Raw genomic sequence first — 22,679 nt, 5'->3', positions numbered from 1 at the left:
CAGCGGCGCTGTGAGATCGTGTGTACACTTCACATTTGACCTTATCTGACCTCTGCTACTGCAGTTTGATTTTCAAAATCAGTTTGACCTTCAGCTTGTTCAGCATTACTAAATATTCCACATTTGTAGCAGTTAGTATGCACCAGACTGATCACTGAGACTAAGAATGTGGATTTAGTTTTGACACTAAACTCTTGTGCTACAGAAACTGGAGTCCACAGACTTTGACGAGAAAAAGGAGATCAACAAGAGGAAGCAGATGAATCCTGGAGGGAAAAGTAAGTTAGTTTCCATTCAGCATTAAAGCAATTTCAAACACATTTGTATGGTGGCTGCATCAAAAACCCTTTTAAATTTGAGAAAATGCTTGCAAACATAGAACACACACAAAGTACAGAGACTTTGACTGATTGATTAGTGCACTGGGAATAAAATAAGTTGAATATATTAAGTATCTTTCATGAGAATAAATCTATAAAATAGATAGATAAAGACTTTGAACGACAGTAAAAGTCATCCAGGCACAAAACTTGTTTTGTCTATTCGCAGTACATCTGTATTTTTATGTGAATTTACAAATACATTATATTAAATGGTTGCAGAGTACTGTGAGTTATATTCATTTATGGTCTCTGTTTGCAAGCACTTTCTCAGTTCAAGAATTTTTTTTTTTATATTAATTCCTTTTTGTATGCAATTTTCAGCATTGGTGTTTCTTCGCTTAATTACGTCCACCAAGAACGTAATAAAATCATCAGCGTTTGTCTGTCTGTTAGCAGGATTATGTCAAAACTACTGAATGCATTTTGATGAAATTTTCACCACAGATTAGGCCATAGAAGAACCCATTAAATTTTGGAGGTGATCCGGATTCTGGATCAAGTTTCGCTTTATACAGGCTTTGAAGGATTACGGCAAAACTACTGCACAGATTTTGACATAATTTTCAACACTGATACATATTTGGCCATGGAAGAATCCATTAAATTTTTGTAGGTGAACCAGATTCTGGATCAAGATACACTTTATATGGGCTTTAAGGGATTACTTCAAAACTGCTTCACGGATGCTTAGCAAGTTTTCACCACAGATAGTTATTAGGCCATGGAAGACGCCAATAATTTTGGAGGTGATCCAAATCCAGATCAAGATTCACTTTATATAGGTTTTGAAGGATTGTGTCAAAACTGCTTCACACATTCTCAATTTTCACCACAGATATTTCACTTTATAGACAGTAGTGTTCAGAATAGTAGTGCTATGTGACTAAAAAGATTAATCCAGGTTTGAGAAAATTCTTATTGTTACATGGGAAAACAAGGTACCAGTAGATTCTCACAAATCCAACAAGACCAAGCATTCATGATATGCACACTCTTAAGGCTATGAAATTGGGCTATTAGAAAAAAAAACGTAGAAAAGGGGGTGTTCACAATAATAGTAGTGTGGCATTCAGTCAGTGAGTTTGTCAATTGTGTGGAACAAACAGTATGAATCAGGTGTCCCCTATTTAAGGATGAGCCAGTACCTGTTGAACATGCTTTTCTCTTTGAAAATAGGGGACACGTGAATCACGCCTGTTTGTTAGACACAATTGACGAACTCACTGACTGAATCCACACTACTATTATTGTGACACCCCCTTTCTACTTTTTTTTTTTTTTTACTAATAGCCCAATTTCACAGCCTTAAGAGTGTGCATATCATGAAATGCTTGTCTTGTTGGATTTGTGAGAATCTACTGTACCTTGTTTCCCATGTAACAATAAGAAATATACTCAAAACCTGGATTAATCTTTATAGTCACATAGCACTACTATTATTCTGAACACTACTGTACGCTTTGAAGGATGACATCAAAACTACTTCAGATTCTCACTAAATTTGCACCACAGATATAGGCCATGGAAGACTCCATTAAATTTTGGAGGTGATCTCGATTCTGGATCAAGATTCACATATATAGGCTTTGAATGATTACATCAAAACTGCTTCATGATTTTCACCACACATAAATATTGGGACATGGAAGACTCCACTGAATTTTGGAGGTGATCCACATCTGGATTGGAGGATGTCAGAAATCTCTGATTGCTCATTTGAAAATGTAGCTTTTCTCAGCCATCGTGCATTTGGTATATCATCCTCCATTTGCTGTCACTTTACCTCTGTAATTTTTGGCTAAGTTGTGAAACGTGGCACAATTCCAAGGGATGATCCCATCACTCTTCAAGTTTCTTCTTTGCACCTCTGGCACTGCCAGTGAGTCAAATTTGGAGCCGCTTTTACAGATTGAAACCAGATTCAAGTTGGTAAGGTCAGACTTTAACTGTTTGAAGCACCTTGTGGCAGTATTGTTTTGGCACCACACAAAATAACTTGAATTCAGACCACAAATTGGTCACAAACTGTTTTATGGAATCACCGGCCTCGGAGGATGTTCATTCAGTTGTTTAATTTTGTAGAAAAAAGCAGATCACAGACATGACACAAAACTAAAGTAATTTCAAATGGCAACTTCCTGGCTTTAAGAAACACTAAGAAATCAGGAAAAATAATTGTGGCAGTCAGTAACTTACTTTTTAGACCAAGCAGAGGGAAAAAAAACTATGGACTCACTCAATTGAGGAATAAATTATGGAATCACCCTATAAATTTTCATCCCCAAAACTAACACCTGCATCAGATCAGATCTGCTCATTAGTCTGCATCTAAAAAGGAGTGATCACACCTTGGAGAGCTGTTGCACCAAGTGGACTGACATGAATCATGGCTCTAACACCAGAGATGTCAATTGAAACAAAGGAGAGGATTATCAAACTCTTAAAAGAGGGTAAATCATCACGCAATGTTACAAAAGATGTTGGTTGTTCATAGTCAGCTGTGTCTAAACTCTGGACCAAATACAAACAACATGGGAAGGTTGTTAAAGGCAAACATACTGGTAGACCAAGGAAGACATCAAAAGCGTCAAGACAGAAACTTAAAGCAGTATATCGAAAATGCACAACAAAACAAATGAGGAATGAATGGGAGGAAACTGGAGTCAACGTCTGGGACCGAACTGTAAGAAACCGCCTAAAGGAAATGGGATTTACATACAGAAAAGCTAAACGAAAGCCATCATTAACACCTAAACAGAAAAAAACAAGGTTACAATGGGCTAAGGAAAAGCAGTCGTGGACTGGATGAAAGTCATATTCAGTGATGAATCTGCATTGGGCAAGGTGATGATGCTGGAACTTTTGTTTGGTACCGTTCCAATGAGATTTATAAAGATGACTGCCTGAAGAGAACATGTAAATTTCCACAGTCATTGATGATATGGGGCTGCATGTCAGGTAAAGGCACTGGGGAGATGGCTGTCATTACATCATCAATAAATGCACAAGTTTATGTTGATATTTTGGACACTTTTCTTATCCCATCAATTGAAAGGATGTTTGGGGATGATGAAATCATTTTTCAAGATGATAATGCATCTTGCCATAGAGCAAAAACTGTGAAAACATTCCTTGCAAAAAGACACATAGGGTCAATGTCATGGCCTGCAAATAGTCCGGATCTTAATCCAATTGACAATCTTTGGAAGTTGAAGAAAATGGTCCATGACAAGGCTCCAACCTACAAAGCTGATCTGGCAACAGCAATCAGAGAAAGTTGGAGCCAGATTCATGAAGAGTACTGTTTGTCACTCATTAAGTCCATGCCTCAGAGACTGCAAGCTGTTATAAAAGCCAGAGGTGGTGCAACAAAATACTAGTGATGTGTTGGAGCATTCTTTTGTTTTTCATGATTCCATAATTTTTTTTCTCAGAATTGAGTGATTCCATATTTTTTTCCCTCTGGTTGGTCTAAAAAAGTAACTGTTACTGACTGCCACAATTTTTTTTTCTTATAGTTTCTTAAAGCCAGAAAGTTGCCATTTGAAATGACTTTAGTTTTGTGTCATGTCTGTGATCTGCTTTTTTCTACAAAATTAAACAACTGAATGAACATCATCCGAGGCCGGTGATTCCATAATTATTGCCAGGGGTTGTACTTCAGATGACAGACTGCATTGGCAGCAGGTTTGGGATGCAGCTAATCAAACTGCTGTTCCAGGATCCAGATGTGGAGGCAAAGAGGAAGGCAGAGCTGGAGAAGATCAGGAGTGAGAAGAAGAAGTTCAAAGAGAAAATCCAACAAAGCATCCAGAAACAGAAACATCTCAAGCAACAGAAGAGAAAACACATGCAGCAAAAAAGGGAGGCACCAACAACATGAAGCTTCTGTGGAGTTTGAATTGTGTATATACACTCTGCATTATTGTGCAATAAAATATTCATATATGTAACAAATGAACTAAAGTTTAATTTGATGGCCTTTATTGATTCAGTTCTACGAGAATCATGTGATTAAACTTCACTGCAAATAAAGAGAATATGTACGTACATCGCATTTAGATGTCTAATCCGTAAACCAACAATTTATTGCAAATGTTTCATAACTAAGCTTATTTCTTCATATTGGAATAGACTGTGGCTCTGACAAAGAAAAACTAAAGCAATATTATGGCAGAATCATTTTTTCAGCTATGGCATATCATGATTCGAAGTAAAACCAGTCAGTTGCACCAGTGAGATTATGAAATCAATGAAATTAAACTATCCTCAAGCCAGGAAACAAGGCAACATCTACCGTACTCATGATTGTCGATCATGTGCAGAAGTGACAAGCAGGTGTTCAGAAGAACAGCTTCCCTAGAATCTACAATATCTATAAACACTTGACAGATACAAAAGCTTAACATAGAAAAAGTCAGGTGATGAGTTTCCTGCCACGGCTGACTCTAAAACTACGCAAAACTATCAATAGCAAATTAAACAAAATGATGCAGAAAGCAGTAAACTGCTTGACAAAAGCAAATTGTGAATCAACTTACATCCAGGAGTCACGCGCATGTCTAAAAAGGAAGCTGAAGAAGAAATGCAGAAAGCAGGGGAAAAAAATGCATGTATCAAATCCACAGAAGGCAAAACTTCAGTCTCCATTCAGTTCATTCCAGAGAAAGGAAGGTGGATCTTTTCAGGCCGACTTCACAACCTGCCTCAATTATATGTATATATTAAAAAAAGCTGGTAGTTTTGAGTTCACCTACATTCATGCTTCTGCCACAGCTGTATATATATATATATATATATATATATATATTTTATTTTTAATAGGCACTGATTGAGGGATTTACTTAAATTCTTTCCTCATCCACCAATCACAGGTAACGATGTTTAACTGATGCTGTAAAGCATTGAAATAAATTATGGGATGGATGTTTGGCTTCCTGTACACTTTCCATCTCTTTTTCCAGAGCTGAAATGAAAAATGTGATTGTAAAAATCATATAAAACTGGCTTTAAACCAGAGCTGGAAGTGGTTTTAAAAAGTTTCCAAAACCAGTGGTATGTTCAATTCTGACAAGGTGCATTATGAAGGTGCATTTAGCCTCCAGACAAATGGTAACCTTACCCCCTGAAAAAAGAGCCAATCGCCAGCTTTCCCAGTTGCCTATAACAGCCTGTATACTGTTCTCACTGTGAAGGAATTTGGTTGGATTTCATGAGAAAATCCATTTGCTTTCAGATGTAGTGACATTATGAGTGTCTTGCTCTCATGGTACATGGTAGCCACAGAAGTTTGTGGTCTGTTCCACAACAGGCAGTTGTTGGCTAACATCCAGCTCCCAGAACAAGAAGAAGGCTGAAACTCCATAATGCACCTTTAATTGACATAATTTCCAATTGTTTTTGACTAATTGATGAAATTGTCAATAGCTGGAACGGACTTAGAAATCAGAATGTGGCACGTATACAAGCACATCACATGTATCATGACTGGCCAGTGAACCAAGGCCCTGATTTTAACGGTGTGTCCTTCTGTTCAGCCACCTTCTTCTATCCTTACCTGCGGTCCGCTGGCATGACTGCCTGCAAATAAGCTGAACCCTCTTTCCTTAGAGGACTCTAGCTGTGAAAAGCCTGCCAGCCTTTGCCCATCTAAGCTACACATCAGCAACTCATTCTTTCAAGAGATTAACACAAAAGAAAAGCCTATACTGCAAACATCAAAAACAGTCGATTAAATGCTGGTCATGTTTGATAGTTCTGATGACTTTTTTCCTCCCAAATTTGTGCTCTGTGATAAGAAAGGTACATCAGAGGAGAAAAGTCTGTCCCTTGATCACGAAATCAGCAGGATTCGTGCATAGCGCCTTGAAAAGCAGTCTGAAATCCTCCGTGCTGCTCCGCCGCCACCGTGTGGTCCGATCCACCCGTTGGGGGGGGTGTGGCAAAAGAGCCAGTGTTTCGAGGCAAACCGAAGGCATTTCCCTTCAAGGCTCTTTAATAGCAGACTCGAGCAGTCGGCGTAATTTTTTTTTTTTTCTCCCCTCAGAAAAGTGTCGACTGCCTTGCCCGTCAGACGCCGCTGAGGTTTTGTGGACCCAGCAGAGGATTGTTGGTTCCGCTCTCCTCCCACTATAAACCAAATTTCGATTAGAGTCCAGGACATTGCGAAGGTCGAGTTACCGACCAACTTTTGAGCTGATCCCTTCAGAGGCAGATGTTTCTCTGCTCCCCGTCTTGACACGTGAAAACGTTTTAAAACAGCTTTCCTGGAGGCGTTGAGTGAAAAGGGGTTTGTCGGATTATTATGAGCCTCATTTGGTTTCCACAAGAGACCGTCGAGATCTCCCCTCCGTTTCCCGCAGCAGCTCGACCACACCGCCATTTTCTTGACTTTCCTCCTCACGGGCGTCGGTCCCCGCCTCTCGCTCGGCCTCTCTTGCCGTCTGCCCTCTTACGTCTCTCGCTGGTCATTGGTTTTGGTTTCGCTATCCCGTCGCTTTCACTCAGCGGTGCTTCGGATGTAGCAGAGGAAAACAGGTTTTCATTTTGTGTTTGTTATTACCCAGATTAAAAAGCTGATGAACTAAGCTCAGCTCAAGCCTAGCTCCCTTCTTAAAGCCACCTGGAAACAAATACATAAATAAATGAAGTTAGTTTTTGCCCCAAAACACCAAGATCAAAGTCAGCAATTTCAGCAAAGACCTGGGGCCTCATTTATCAACAGCTCATACGGACAAATTTGTGCATAAAATGTGTGGAATCACACAAAGTATGGAATTTATCAATTAGTAAATATAAACAGCTTTGACCGTGTTTACGCATATCTATTGGCAGAAGAGGGAAATATGGCTGCAAAAGGAAATGGATTATGTAGTATGCAGTCATTATTTAGTATCATTTTATCTAAAATCACTTAAAAAGTTGGTAATATGTAGTGACTGACAGCATTTTCACTGAATATATGAAACATTTTAGTTTTTGGATCTACAATTTACATCATATATTACACTACTTTTGTGACCCAAAGATTTTGGTAAACCCATTTCTAACACCAGAATAAGTTGACCTGAATAAAGGTGGATGATCAATAAAGATTTGCAAATTTTTCAAAAAAGCACTTTTCAAGTTTAAAACAAAACTATTTCTCTATACAGTGTTTGAAACAGATATGTCATATTGTGAAAGCTGAGATTCTTCTGAACAATTTGATATGCAATACATGGGCATTGGTAAATACAGAGTGACAGGTAACAACATACTTCCCTTCAACCTCTTATCCGGGACCAGGGCGTGGGGGCAACAGCTCCAGCAGGGGACCCCAGACTTCCCTTTCCTGGGCCACATTGACCACCTCTGACTGGAGGAGCCAGAGGTGTCCCAGGCCAGTGTGGAGATATAATCTCTCCACCTAGTCCTGGATCCTCCCCGGGGTCTCCTTACAGATGGACGTGCCTGAAACACCACCCTAGGGAGGTGCCCAGGGGGGATCCTTACCAGATGCCCAAACCACTTCAGCTGGCTCTTGAGCTCATGAGCTCCATACTCCAAGTTCCCCACAGATGACCGAGCTTCTCACCTTATCTCTAAGGGAGACACCAGCTACCCTCCTAAGGAAGTTTATTTAGGCCGCTTGTACCCTCAATCTACAACCCCTGGCAATAATTATGGAATCACCGGCCTCGGAGGATGATCATTCAGTTGTTTAATTTTTGTAGAAAAAAAGCAGATCACAGACATGACACAAAACTAAAGTAATTTCAAATGGCAACTTTCTGGCTTTAAGAAACACTATAAGAAATCAAGAAAAAAAAATTGTGGCAGTCAGTAATGGTTATTTTTTTAGACCAAGCAGAGGGAAAAAAATATGGACTCACTCAATTCTGAGGAATAAATTATGGAATCACCCTGTAAATTTTCATCCCCAAAACTAACACCTGCATCAAATCAGATCTGCTCGTTAGTCTGCATCTAAAAAGGAGTGATCACACCTTGGAGAGCTGTTGCACCAAGTGGACAGACATGAATCATGGCTCGAACACCAGAGATGTCAATTGAAACAAAGGAGAGGATTATCAAACTCTTAAAAGAGGGTAAATCATCACGCAATGTTGCAAAAGATGTTGGTTGTTCACAGTCAGCTGTGTCTAAACTCTGGACCAAATACAAACAACATGGGAAGGTTGTTAAAGGCAAACATACGGGTAGACCAAGGAAGATATCAAAGCGTCAAGACAGAAAACTTAAAGCAATATGTCTCAAAAATCGAAAATGCACAACAAAACAAATGAGGAACGAATGGGAGGAAACTGGAGTCAACGTCTGACTGAACTGTAAGAAACCGCCTAAAGGAAATGGGATTTACATACAGAAAAGCTAAACGAAAGCCATCATTAACACCTAAACAGAACAAGGTTACAATGGGCTAAGGAAAAGCAATCGTGGACTGTGGATGACTGGATGAAAGTCATATTCAGTGATGAATCTCGAATCTGCATTGGGCAAGGTGATGAAGCTGGAACTTTTGTTTGGTGCCGTTCCAATGAGATTTATAAAGATGACTGCCTGAAGAGAACATGTAAATTTCCACAGTCATTGATGATATGGGGCTGCATGTCAGGTAAAGGCACTGGGGAGATGGCTGTCATTACATCATCAATAAATGCACAAGTTTACGTTATTTTGGACACTTTTCTTATCCCATCAATTGAAAGGATGTTTGGGGATGATGAAATCATTTTTCAAGATGATAATGCATCTTGCCATAGAGCAAAAACTGTGAAAACATTCCTTGCAAAAAGACACATAGGGTCAATGTCATGGCCTGCAAATAGTCCGGATCTTAATCCAATTGAAAATCTTTGGTGGACGTTGAAGAAAATGGTCCATGACAAGGCTCCAACCTGCAAAGCTGATCGCCTGGTAATGCCCAGATGCAGAACCAACAGACTAAAAAACCTAAATAACACCTAAGGACTCACTGTTGCACTTAAGTCTATACTGACTCGCACCTTATTTCTGGGCTCTTGTTTTATATATTTATTCTGCTGTGTTTTTATGTTATGTTTTTTAGGAATTTGTATGATGTGGTTTTATGAATGTAATATAATTTTTACTGCTGACTGCACCTGAATTGCCCCCATGGTGACTAAATAAATGATCAAATCAAATGATCTGGCAACAGCAATCAGAGAAAGTTGGAGCCAGATTGATGAAGAGTACTGTTTGTCACTCATTAAGTCCATGCCTCAGAGACTGCAAGCTGTTATAAGTCAGAGGTGGTGCAACAAAATACTAGTGATATGTTAAAGCGTTCTTTTGTTTTTCATGATTCCATAATTTTTTCCTCAGAATTGAGTGAGTCCACATTTTTTCCCTCTGCTTGGTCTAAAAAAGTAACCGTTACTGACTGCCACAATTTTTTTTCCTGATTTCTTATAGTGTTTCTTAAAGCCAGAAAGTTGCCATTTGAAATGACTTTAGTTTTGTGTCATGTCTGTGATCTGCTTTTTTCTACAAAATTAACAACTGAATGAACATCCTCCGAGGCCGGTGATTCCATAATTTTTGCCAGGGGTTGTAGTTCTTTTGGTCATGACCCAACCCTCATGACCATAGGTGAGAGTAGGAACAAAGATTGACCAGTAGATCGATAGCGTCAGCTTTTGGCTCAGCTCCCTTTTCGTCACAACAGTACGGTAGAGCAAATGCAACACCGCCCCTGCTGCGCCGATTCTCCGGCCAATCTCACGCTCCATTGTCCCCGCACTCGTTAACAAGACCCCAAGGTACTTGAACTCCTTCACTTGGTGCAAGATCTCATTCCCTACCCGGAGTAGGCAATCCATGGGTTTCCTGCTGAGCACCATGGCCTCAGATTTAGAGGTGCTGATCCTCATCCCAGCCGCTTCACACTCAGCAGCAAATTGACCCAATGAGTGCTGGAGGTCATAGGCTCATGAAGCCAACAGGACCACATCATCTGCAAAAAGCACTGATGAAACCCCCCCGACTACATCTTAATATCCTGTCCATGAATATCACAAACAGGATTGGTGACATGGTGGAGGCCAACCCCCCACCGGAAACCTTTCTGACTTACTACCAAGAATCTGAACACTGCTCTCGCTTTGTGAGTACAGAGATCAGATGGCCCTGAGAAGGAACTCCCTCACTTCATACTCCCACAGCACCTCCCAGGGTACCTGATCATATGCCTTTTCCAAATCCATAAAACACATGTGGACTGGACGGGCATGGCAACATCCAGCCAGGGCAATAATATACTGAAAAAAATGAAGTTACATTTTTTTCCATTACTTTCAACTGATCTACAATTTTCTTCTTACATTATCCTCTTTTGTGAGCTAAAGACTTTGGTGAACCCATTTTTAAATCAACAAAACTGTTTTTGAATAAATGTGTATTCAATAAAGACAAACAAAACCCAACACATTACATTTTTTCATATTATATATATATATATATATATATATATATATATATATATATACATATACACATATATATACACACACACACACACACACACACACACACACACGAGGTCTATTAGAAAAGTATCCGACCTTATTTAAAAAAAAAAACATATGGATTTGAATCACGTGCTTGCGTGAGCCAACCTTGAACCTTCATGCGCGATTTTTTTCACGCCTGTCGGTTGCGTCATTCGCCTGTGAGCAGGCTTTGAGTGAGGAGTGGTCCACCCCCTCGGCGGATTTTCACTGTCAGGGAAATGGCTGAGAGACTGCTGCTTTGCTTGATCAAATTTTTTTTTAGAAACTGTGAGGCACATCCATGTGGACACCATTCGAGAAATTTAGGTGGTTTTTGATGAAAATTTTATGGGCTTCAAAGACATTAAGGGATGTTACTGTCGCTTTAAGGACGGCCCACAGCAGCTGTTGAGCGCGCCGCGCTCCAGCTGCCATCGACAGCCTGAACGTCCATTTCATTTCTAAACGGATCGCTCTGTGGATCCGTGACCATCGTGTGCACTTTCTCTGGTTATCACAAGAGCTGGACATCACCCATTTTCCTGCAGATTTCACTTTTAACAAGAGATTTTGTCGTGGAAAGCCGAGCAGACTTCATCACGGAGTGGAATTCCTCTGCACGTCTGTCTCAATTTGCCGAAAAAGTGCTGATGTCCACGTCTTTTCACAATTCCTGTGCTAGTCCAGACGACGTCCCGGATAAAACACAGCATCCAGTTTGGAAATGAACGGCACATTCCATTGTTACGAGGAGTTTTTGTCATGGAAAGGAGCGGACGCTTCGCGCGTCACGACGGCAAGCGAGACAAAGAACACCTCCGTTTCGGAGTGCCAGAAGGACAAGCTGGGACATGTCCACCTCTCCACAATGTCTCTGATACTCACTCGACTGGTAAGCAATGAAAGGCATGTCCCTCACTCAAAGCAATGCCGTGATGAAGCGTCACAGAACATGTTCTGGCATGTCCAGGCACATCCACAATTTCTTGGATAATCACTCGACTGAAAAACCACAGACAGCTGTCTGAACGCCATCTCAAAGCCGTCCTGTGAGACCAAAACGGAGGTGGTTTTGTGTCGGTCCAGCAGGGAATCCATCATGACGCGCGAAGCGTCCGCTCGGCTTTCCACGACAAAATCTCTTGTTAAAAGTGAAATCTGCAGGAAAATAGGTGATGTCCAGCTCTTGTGATAACCAGAGAAAGTGCACACGATGGGCACGGATCCACAGAGCGATCCGTTTAGAAATGAAATGGTCATTCAGCCTGTCGATGGCAGCTGGAGCGCGGCACGCCCCACAGCTGCTGTGGGCCATCCTTAAAGCGACAGTAACATCCCTTAATGTCTTTGAAGCCCATAAAATTTTCACCAAACACCACCTGAATTTCTCGAATGGTGTCCACATGGATGTGCCTCACAGTTTCTAAAAAAAATTTGATCAAGCAAAGCAGCACTCTCTCAGCCATTTCCCTGACAATGAAAATCCGCCGAGGGGGGTGGACCACTCCTCACTCCTGCTCACAGGCGAATGACGCAACCGACAGGCTTGAAAAAAATCACCAATGCGCATGAAGGTTCAAGGTTGGCTCATGCAATCCATATGTTTTTTTGTTTTTTTTTAATAAGGTCGGATACTTTTCCAATAGACCTCATATATATATATATATATATATATATATATATATACACGAGGGCTGTCCATAAAGTATAGGCCCTTTTTATTTTTTTCAAAAACTATATGGATTTCATTCATATGTTTTTACGTCAGACATGCATGAACCCTCGTGCGCATGCGTGAGTTTTTCCACGCCTGTCGGTGACGTCATTCGCCTGTGAGCACTCCTTGTGGGAGGAGTCGTCCAGCCCCTCGTCGGAATTCCTTTGTCTGAGAAGTTGCTGAGAGACTGGCGCTTTGTTTGATCAAAATTTTTTCTAAACCTGTGAGACACATCGAAGTGGACATGGTTCGAAAAATTAAGCTGGTTTTCAGTGAAAATTTTAACGGCTGATGAGAGATTTTGAGGTGACACTGTCGCTTTAAGGACTTCCCACGGTGCGAGACGTCGCGCTGCGCTCTCAGGCGGCGTCATCAGCCTGTTTCAAGCTGAAAACCTCCACATTTCAGGCTCTATTGATCCAGGACGTCGTGAGAGAACAGAGAAGTTTCAGAAGAAGTCGGTTTCAGCATTTTATCCGGATATTCCACTGTTAAAGGAGATTTTTTTAATGAAAGACGTGCGGACATCACCGACAGGCGTGGAAAAACTCACGCATGCGCACGAGGGTTCAAGCATGTCTGACGTAAAAACATATGAATGAAATCCATATAGTTTTTGAAAAAAATAAAAAAGGACCTATACTTTATGGACAGACCTCATATATATATATATATATATATATATATATATATATATATATATAAAATACTCACCCTCTAGCTGCCACCTTATCGTGGTGGGGGAGTTTGCGTACCCGGATGATCCTAGGAGCTATGTTGTCGGGGGCTTTGTGCTCCCTGTAGGGTCTCCCAAGGCAAACAGGTCCTAGGTGATGGGTCAGACTAAGGGCAGTTCAGAACCTCCATGACCAGTAAAAGATCAAGGACCGAGACGTCGCAAGGTATGGCGGAGCCGGGGTCCCACCCTGGAGCCAGGCCTGGGGTTGGGGCTCGCGCGCGAGCGCCTGGTGGTCGAGCCTTAGCCCATGGGGCCCGGCCGGGCTCAGCCCGAAAGAGTGACTTGGGCCCGCCCTCCTGTGGGTTCACCACCTGCAGAGGGGGCCATGGGGGTCGGGTGCAGAGAGGATTGGGTGGCGGTCGAGGGCGGGTGGCCCGGTCCGTGCTCACAGCCCCTGGCTGTTGGGACGTGGAATGTCACCTCACTAGGGGGGAAGGAGCCTGAGCTTGTGCGGGACGTTGAGAGATACCGACTAGAGATAGTCGGGCTCACCTCCACGCACAGCTTGGGCTCTGGTACCCAACTCCTGGAGAGGGGCTGGACGCTTCATTTTCTGGCATCGCCCACAGGGAGAGGCGGAGAGCTGGAGTCACATTGCTTATTGCTCCCCAGCTGAGTCGCCAAGTGTTGGAGTTCACTCCGGTGAACGAGAGGGTCGCATCCCTACACCTTCGGGTTGGGGACAGGTCTCTCACCGTTGACTCGGCCTACGGGCCGAGCAGCAGTGCAGAGTACCCGACCTTCCTGGAGTCCCTGGGAGGGGTACTAGATAGCGCTCCGACTGGGGACTCCATTGTTCTCCTGGGGGATTTCAATGCCCACATGGGCGGCGACAGTGAGACCTGGAGGGGGTGATCGGGAAGCACGGCCTCCCCGATCTGAACCCGAGTGGTGTTCAGTTGATGGACTTCTGTGCTAGTCAGTTTGTCCATCACGAACACCATGTTCGAGCACAAGGGTGTCCATAAGTGCACGTGGCACCAGGACACCCTGAGCCGGAGGTCAATGATTGACTTTGTAGTCGTATCATCTGACCTTCGGCCACATGTCTCAGACACTCGAGTGAAGAGAGGGGCAGAGCTGTCGACTGATCACCACCTGGTGGTGAGTTGGATCCGCTGGGAGGGTAGGAAGCCGGTCAGACCTGGCAGGCCCAAACGTATCGTGAGGGTCTGCTGGGAACGACTGGCGGAACCCTCTGTCAACGAGGTCTTCAACTCCCACCTCCGGGAGAGCTTCTCCCAGATCCCGGAGGAGGTTGGAGACATGGAGTCCGAGTGGACCATGTTCTCCACCTCCATTGTCGATGCGGCTGCTCGTAGCTGTGGTCGCAAGGTCTCTGGTGCCTGTTGCGGCGGCAATCCCCGAACTCGGTGGTGGACACCGGACGTAAGGGATGCCGTCAAGCTGAAGGAGTCCTACTTATCTTTGCTGATAGGTGGGACCCCAGAGGCAGCTGACAGGTACCGGCAGGCCAAGCGTGCCGCAGCCCATGCGGTCGCAGAGGCAAAAACTCGGGTCTGGGAGGAGTTCGGGGAGGCTATGGATGAGGACTATCGGTCGGCCTCGAAGAGATTCTGGCAAACCGTCCGATGCCTCAGGAGACGGAAGCAGCTCTCCACCAGCACTGTTTACGGTGCGGGTGGGGAGCTGTTGACCCTGACTGGAGATGTTGTCGGGCGGTGGAAGGAGTACTTCGAGGATCTCCTCAATCCCATCGTCACATCTTCCGAAGAGGATGCAGAGACTGGGGACTCAGAGGCGGACTCATCCATTACCCAGGCCGAAGTCACCGAGGTGGTTAGAAAGCTCCTCGGTGGCAAGGCTCCTGGGGTGGATGAAGTCCGTCCTGAGTACCTTAAGTCTCTGGATGTTGTGGGGCTGTCTTGGTTGACACGCCTCTGCAACATCGCGTGGCGATCGGGGACAGTGCCTCTGGATTGGCAGACCGGGGTGGTGGTCCCTCTGTTTAAGAAGGGGGACCGGAGGGTGTGTTCCAACTACAGGGGGATCACACTCCTCAGCCTCCCCGGTAAGGTCTATTCCAGAGTACTGGAGAGGAGAATTCGACCGATGGTCGAACCTCGGCTTCAGGAGGAGCAGTGTGGTTTTCGTCCTGGTCGCGGCACACTGGACTAGCTCTACACACTCCATCGGGTGCTCGAGGGTTCATGGGAGTTCACCCAACCAGTCCACATGTGTTTTGTGGATCTGGAAAAGGCGTTCGACCGTGTCCCTCCGGGCACCCTGTGGGGAGTGCTCCGGGAGTACGGGGTCCGGGGTCCTTTGCTAAGGGCTATCCGGTCCCTGTACAACCGCAGCAGGAGCTTGGTTCGCATTGCAGGTAGTAAGTAAAACCTGTTTCCAGTGCACGTTGGCCTCCGCCAGGGCTGCCCTTTGTCACCGGTTCTGTTCATTATTTTTATGGACAGAATTTCTAGGCGCAGCCAGGGTGTAGAGGGGGTCTGGTTTGAGAACCACAGAATCTCGTTTCTGCTGTTTGCGGACGATGTGGTTCTGTTGGCTTCGTCAAATCAGGACCTTCAGCGTGCACTGGGGTGGTTTGCAGCCGAGTGTGAAGCATCCGGGATGAAGATCAGCACCTCCAAATCAGAGGCCATGGTTCTCGACCGGAAAAAGGTGCTTTGCCCTCTTCAGGTCGGTGGAGTGTCCTTGCCTCAAGTGGAGGAGTTTAAGTATCTCGGGGTCTTGTTCACGAGTGAGGGACGGATGGAGCGTGAGATCGATAGACGGATCGCTGCAGCATCTGCAGTGATGCGGTCGCTGTATCAGACCGTCATGGTGAAGAGAGAGCTGAGTAGGGGGGCAAAGCTCTCGATTTACCGATCGATCTACGTTCCGATCCTCACCTATGGTCATGAGATTTGGCTCATGACCGAAAGAACGAGATTGCGAGTACAAGCGGCCGAAATGAGTTTCCTCCGCAGGGTGGCTGGGCGCTCCCTGAGAGATAGGGTGAGGAGCTCGGAGTCGAGCTGCTCCTCCTCAACGTCGAAAGGAGTCAGTTGAGGTGGCTCGGGCATCTTTTCCGGATGCCCCCTGGACGCCTCGCTGGAGAGGTGTTCCGGGCACGTCCCACTGGGAGGAGGCCCCGGGGAAGACCCAGGACACGCTGGAGGGACTACATCTCTCTGCTGGCTTGGGAACGCCTTGGGGTTCCCTCGGAGGAGCTGGGGGAGGTGTGTGTGGATCGGGAGGTCTGGGCGGCTTTGCTTGAGCTGCTGCCCCCGCGACCCGACTGGATAAAGCGTAAGAAAATGGATGGATATATATATATATATATATATATATATATATATATATATATATATATATACACGCTTTCAATTCATGATTTCAATTTATTTCATTTATATAGCACCAGATCACAACAAAGTTGCCTCAAGGCGCTTCACACAAGTAAGGTCTAACCCTACCAACCTTACCAGCAAGCACACAGGCAAGAGTGGTAATAGTGCAGCAGATAACTGCAACAATCCTTCACATGGCGATACAAGCACCAGATTTGGCATGAAGGTTCTTCATAAATCAGTGGCCAAGTGGCCAGCACTTTTTTCCTCAAACACTGATTTATGAAGAACCTTCATGCCAAATCTGATGCTTGTATGACCAAGTGAACAATTCTGGCCAAAAGTCATACTTATCTGCTCCACTATAAGAAAAAACTCCCTCTGATGAATTTAGGAAGAAACCTCAAGCAGACCAGAGTCAAAGGGGTGACCCTCTGCTTGGGCCATTCTACCGACACAATTGACAATACAAATATACAGGAAATTTTGGGAGTCCATGCTGATGCACAGGATGGACCCCCGCAGAAGACACCCACTCCCTTCTCTGGATGGAGCCGCACCTCAAACATAGAAAAAGAAAAAAATAGAAGCAGGCGGCAGAAAGACAATAAATACAGTATAATTTGTCAGCATTAAGCAACAAGAAAAACAGAAGAAATACTAAGGTGATCACCGGCCACTAGCCCTAAACTTCACTAAAAGACCCAGACTTTAGATAAAGTTGAGGCTGCAGCCCGCTCTGTTTCCTAATAATTTTTCCCTCATCTGCTGTGACACACACAAGCACCTCTATCTGATTTGATTTTGTTTGCTCCCATTATTTTGTTGAGGAACATATGCAACAGACAGATGTTTTATTACCATATATGATTAAATGAAGTCATTTCTGAATGCAAATGACCATGAATGTGCACAAGCGTGTCTTTTAGTACACCGGGGATTTATCAACCACAGATGGCTACTGATACACAACAAACCACTGTGCCACTTTCATAAATACAGTTTTTTTTTTTTGGGACTGACACACACTAAATTTTGTCTGTACGACAGCATTTAGATCGCTTTCTATGCAGTTTGATGAATGACGGCTCAGGCACTTGCTTCAATACAGCTGCACATCTGAAGTACTCACACTTTAATACTGTGACAGGCCGGTCACTCCACCATGTTGGTAAGCACGTTCACCCTGGTAAGTTGAGTCCTGGGACAATGCAATGTCGATTTGGGACTTGAACTCGTCGCCTAGGTAGCTGTCCTGTAAGACAGTAGGAGAAAGTCCTCAGTGAAGCTCAATCAGGTTACTCGGGCTTAGAAACTTCAACACTGCATGACCTAAAACTGCACCTTACAGACCAAGTCTGGAAAATACACTAATCAACAGGGAAGTGAAAACAGCATTTATAGTGACACTGTGGTGTGTTACCTGTGATAGCTCGGGCTGGGAGAGGCCAGGCTGGCTCATCTGTGATGGCTGGCTCATGGAGATGTAGCCCTGCGTCAGCGGCCCCTGGGAAAAGGACTGAGAGGCCCCATCCTGACTGGCCTGACTGATGAGCCCATTACCCTGACTGGAGCCGTGGTTTGCTGTGCCCCGAGCTCTCTGTCGTCCACCACGCCCAGGCTTTCCTTTCATAGCACCACGACCTAAATACCACAAAACATCAGAATTAGCACGGTCTATATTCAACATTTATCAGGAGGAAAAAACCATTTGAAGATCGTGTCTTAGTCTTCTAGAACAACAACACTAAATCAAGTCTGGGACTTCACCGGCGGCGGGACCGTTGGTCTGGCCCAGGTAGCTGGGTGGAGGTAACGGTGGCATCACCAGGTTGAAAGGTATGGGGATGTTCATAGCAGCCATTTGACCGGGACCCCCACCAATCATTCCAATCTGGTCATGAGTTTGAAAGTACATGTTGGACGGACGTCCGGCTAAAATATGAGAAAGGAAGAGCATGTTAGGACAAGCCCACACCTGAGGGCTGTACTACTAAGCAACATCAACAAATCCGGGCTTTGCTTGTGTGACTTGATTCAACAAAGCCTAAAGTCACAATCAGAGCTCATTGGTATCTCAGCGGTGAAGCTCAGCTTGGTTCATGAACCCTGGCTTTATATTTAAGCGAGGAGTAACAGGTCATTATTATGCACTTATGAAGAATCTTAAGACATAATTGCAGCTAAAAAGGCAACACTGCTGCCACAAACAATATGAAAGGAACAAAAAAAAAAATCTGTCAGTTTCTAAATTAATACTTTAACCACTCAAAGACACCACATTCAGGACACTTAAACTTTAAATCTGATAGAGCAGCCTTAAAAATGTGTCGGTGCAAAGATGAAGTCAAATCTGGGAAATCTGCCATAATTACACCTTAAAAACTGGTTGTGTAAGAATGTATACTTTTTTTTTAATTCTCTAACTTTTAATGTCGGGGTCATCTGGAAGGATGCGCTGGTACTGCATGTCGCTGCACTGACCACACTACTGAACAGTCTTGGGTCCTGGGTGGCAACCACCAAGGCAGACAACTGGTCTATCTCCACCTCTTGAAAGTAACCGTCTATTTGCCACTGTCAGAGGAAACATGGACCAGGCACCAGTGTGACAAAATGTTTTATTCATCCATTTTACTGTGTTTCAGAGGCTCTTAGCTCACTGAGTAGTGGGTAAATCAGAAGGGGCCCCATAAATTCTTTACTTCATTTTCAGAAACTCAGAATAATTCAGATATGCATGTTTTAAAATTTAACAAATACCTGCATTACTGCGGTCATAGGCAGAACCAGGGATGAGGGCTTCACGGGCATCATACATTGCAGTGCTCATGAAACGTCCCCCCTGGAAAACACGAGAAATACACGCGTCACATGTTACTTCACGCCTATTCCACAACAGTGCTACATGTTCGTGTCACTGAAAACCACCTCCTCAGAGTTTGGCCTGCATTAGTACCTATGAGAGAGTGCTCACCGGGTTGATGGTGTTGACCAGCTTGCGGGGCTTGCTGAACTGCATGAGGCTCTCCCTCAGGTTGTTCAGAGGCCCCTCCACGAGAACCTTCTGCTCTTTGTAGTTGTTCAGCAGATTGTTCCACAGAGGCTGCTTAGACAGAGCTTTGGGATTCCCCACAATGATGACGCCATACCTACACACACACACACAGGAAAGATGAACTTCCTTTTTGAAGGAATAGACTAAAAATTGGAAATTTCCTTTTTAAGTTGTCTTGATGTCAGACAGAGATTTACATAAATTTTTCTATCAAAGCTTATGCTCCAAAAAAAAAAAAAAAAAGCATGTGTAATGAAAAGTAAGTAGAATGGGGCTCATTTCAATCAGCTCAAAACAGGATCGCTCAGAGGCAGCTTCAAGTTTTGCGTGGCATTACATTACTGTGGCAAACACAAAACACATTTCACTCATGGTGTCAGCAACATGAAACTGAACTCATTCGTGGTAACGGCAACATAACTAAAGTGACTAAACCAATTGAACCACAAAATCACAAAAAATAAAAAAAATCAATGACACTAACACTGTTTAACATGAACCACAATAACATTTACAACCCCAAACTCCCACGGTGCATTGCAGCACAATATCCACTGTTTTTGGTTAGCTATAACTGCTAATTTCTCCAAAAATATTAGTGCTTGCTACCAACTTTCCATTTTCGCAGCATTCATCCTTGACCCAAAATACATAAGCATGTGAAATGTCAGATCTCACCGGTTTTTGCGTAATCAAAGCCATACGCACGCACGCGCACACACATGCCACTTGGCTATTATAATATAGGTGATGATAAATACAGGGATTAAAGCCCCCAAAAAAAAAAACCCCAAAAAAAGATATTTTTTTTTTTAAACAGTCAAATCAACTGTTCATCTACCTTTTTATAGAAACTCTTTTGGGATCACATCCTTGCATTTAAGGTAAAACAAGGTGGAGATGGCTAGGAAAATGGCAAATTGTTCTCCTGCTGAACAAGATTCTATTTCGACAGTTCTTTTAGTCAGACAGGAAAGATTGTTTTACCTGCTTTACATGTTTTGGCTACTTCCTGTAGCCTTCCTCAGAAGCGTCACAAGATGGGGAAGTGACGTGTCTTATAGGCTGCTACTTCTTGATTTGGCCAGACAGCAGGGGGAACTTACGCCCCCTACTGTCTGACGTCTTCTCCAGGACAGCATCCCATGTATGTGATAGGGTGTAGGCCCCCTCATCCCGATTCATGCTTCTTGGACCTCGCTTGCGGATCTCGATGGCCTCTCTGATCCAGCGGTGTTGTTGTTGCTTTCAGCACGTATGACCCTGGCATTGGTCCAGTCCATGATGTGATTTTTCCTCTTGCAATGGTCGGATATGGCTGATTTGAGATTTTCCTGCTCGGCTTGTTCTTTTATTGCTCGTTTGTCTATTGGCTGTCTCTTTTTCCACATTCTTTTTGATGTTCATTTTTCCTTGTTCCAAATCGTCTCCCTGTCTCCCCAATGTATGTGTTGTTGCATGATAAGCATGGTATTTCATATATTACATCGCATTTGTGTTCTGGTTTTATTTTGTCCTTGGGCTTAACTAAAAGCTGTCTGAGTTTGGTGTGTGGTTTGACCGGTGTATTGATATTGTATTTTTTCATGACTCTTTGGATGCATTCAGTTCACTGACTAAAAGAACTGTTGAAATAGTTAACTTAAGAAGACAGTATGAAATTTCACAAATGAAGATTCTATTTCACTCTAACTGCTGCTGCTGCTCTTTTCTAATACAGTCATCATATTATAGAAAGGCTTTAACCTACACATTATTTAAATACTTCAGGATAAACACATTTTAGAAGGCAACTTTGAGAGTTTTTATTTCATTCAATACCAATTAAAATGTCAGGTTTGTAGCCAGGATGTGAAATGGAGGGATTCTTGTTTTTGGTGAAAGTGGACCTTTGTTGGGAGGATGGCTGGGGCTGCTGAAGGCCCCCAGAAAATTTTGGGCTTTTGATGTCCAGGGATGCATTCTGGAGGGGTTGTTTTTTTTTTGTTGTTTAATATATTTACTGAACTTTTCCAATATAAAAATACACGCGTGCACACACACACACAAAAAAAACCACCCTAAAACAGAGAATATGTGGACTGTCACTTTAAAGGCACGTAGTTATATGTAAACAAGAGAAGAAACATATGAAATAAATCCACATAACCAGCCAAAATTATTCTAAAAAAAATTAATAAAATAAAAAATGTCAAACAAAAACTACTCCCAAACCTGTGTCGATGGTTGGTCAAAAAATATGGCTTCCAAACGTTATAAAATTTCTTTTTAGCACCCTTCATCACACACCTGATTTTTTCAAGTTTTAAATTAGACAACATCTTTTATCCAGTGTAATATGGTGGGTGGGGCAGCTTCCTTCCATTTTAAGAGGATGAGATGACGGGCCAAGAGAGTTGAAAAGGCAATAACTCTACGACCGCCACTTGGTAAACCCAATCCTTCAGAGGTGACCCCAAAAAGCAAAAGTAACGGGTGTGGGGTTACTTTAGTTGCGAGTACAGTAGAAAGTGCTTCACAAACGTCTTTCCAGAAAATTTGGATTTTAGGACAAGTCCAAAACATATGTATCAGAGTAGCTTCCCCTGATTTACATCTAACGCACATTGGGCCAATTTGAAGATAAATTTTTGCGAGTTTGGATGTGTGTAGGTGTGTCCAGTGAACCATTTTAAATTGAATGACAGTATCTCTTGAGCAGATTGAAAATGAATGTTCCTCAAAACATCAGCCCATACTGCCTTATTAAATGTAATTTGAAGATCCGACTCCCAAGATTGTTTAATAGCAAGAGAGGAGGGTGAATTTATATGAGAGATTAGATTCAGCATGACAGAAATGGCTTTGTTTCTGGTTGGGTCAAAGTACATAAGCTCATCAATAACCTTACAAGGAGGCTTAACTGGAAACCCTGGAGAGGATGACTGAATAAAGTGTCTTACCTGTAAATATTCTGG

The 22,679-nt window shown here is 43.4% G+C and overlaps 2 protein-coding genes across 2 annotated transcripts in view; one reads left to right on the top strand and one right to left on the bottom strand.

Annotated features, from left to right (window-relative positions):
• Window positions 1-4,332, top strand: part of ddx49 (DEAD (Asp-Glu-Ala-Asp) box polypeptide 49) — a 43,743-nt gene extending 39,411 nt beyond the window's left edge. Inside the window, 4 exon segments of the mRNA XM_034180095.1 lie at window positions 2-18; window positions 206-262; window positions 264-278; window positions 4,105-4,332. Of these exon segments, the coding sequence (XP_034035986.1) occupies window positions 2-18; window positions 206-262; window positions 264-278; window positions 4,105-4,266 (251 nt within the window). The 3' untranslated portion in view covers window positions 4,267-4,332.
• A 1,381-nt stretch (window positions 4,333-5,713) lies between these two features.
• The window catches only part of LOC117518116 (regulator of nonsense transcripts 1-like), a 70,892-nt gene continuing 53,926 nt past the window's right edge, over window positions 5,714-22,679 (bottom strand). The window contains 6 exon segments of the mRNA XM_034179179.1: window positions 5,714-6,895; window positions 17,799-17,919; window positions 18,088-18,308; window positions 18,435-18,599; window positions 19,428-19,509; window positions 19,642-19,816. Of these exon segments, the coding sequence (XP_034035070.1) occupies window positions 17,800-17,919; window positions 18,088-18,308; window positions 18,435-18,599; window positions 19,428-19,509; window positions 19,642-19,816 (763 nt within the window). The 3' untranslated portion in view covers window positions 5,714-6,895; window position 17,799.

This window comes from Thalassophryne amazonica, chromosome 10 (assembly GCF_902500255.1).
Source record: "Thalassophryne amazonica chromosome 10, fThaAma1.1, whole genome shotgun sequence".
Taxonomy (NCBI): Eukaryota; Metazoa; Chordata; class Actinopteri; order Batrachoidiformes; family Batrachoididae; genus Thalassophryne; species Thalassophryne amazonica.
Note: the sequence above shows the minus strand (reverse complement) of the source record. Positions and strands in the feature narration are given on the sequence as shown.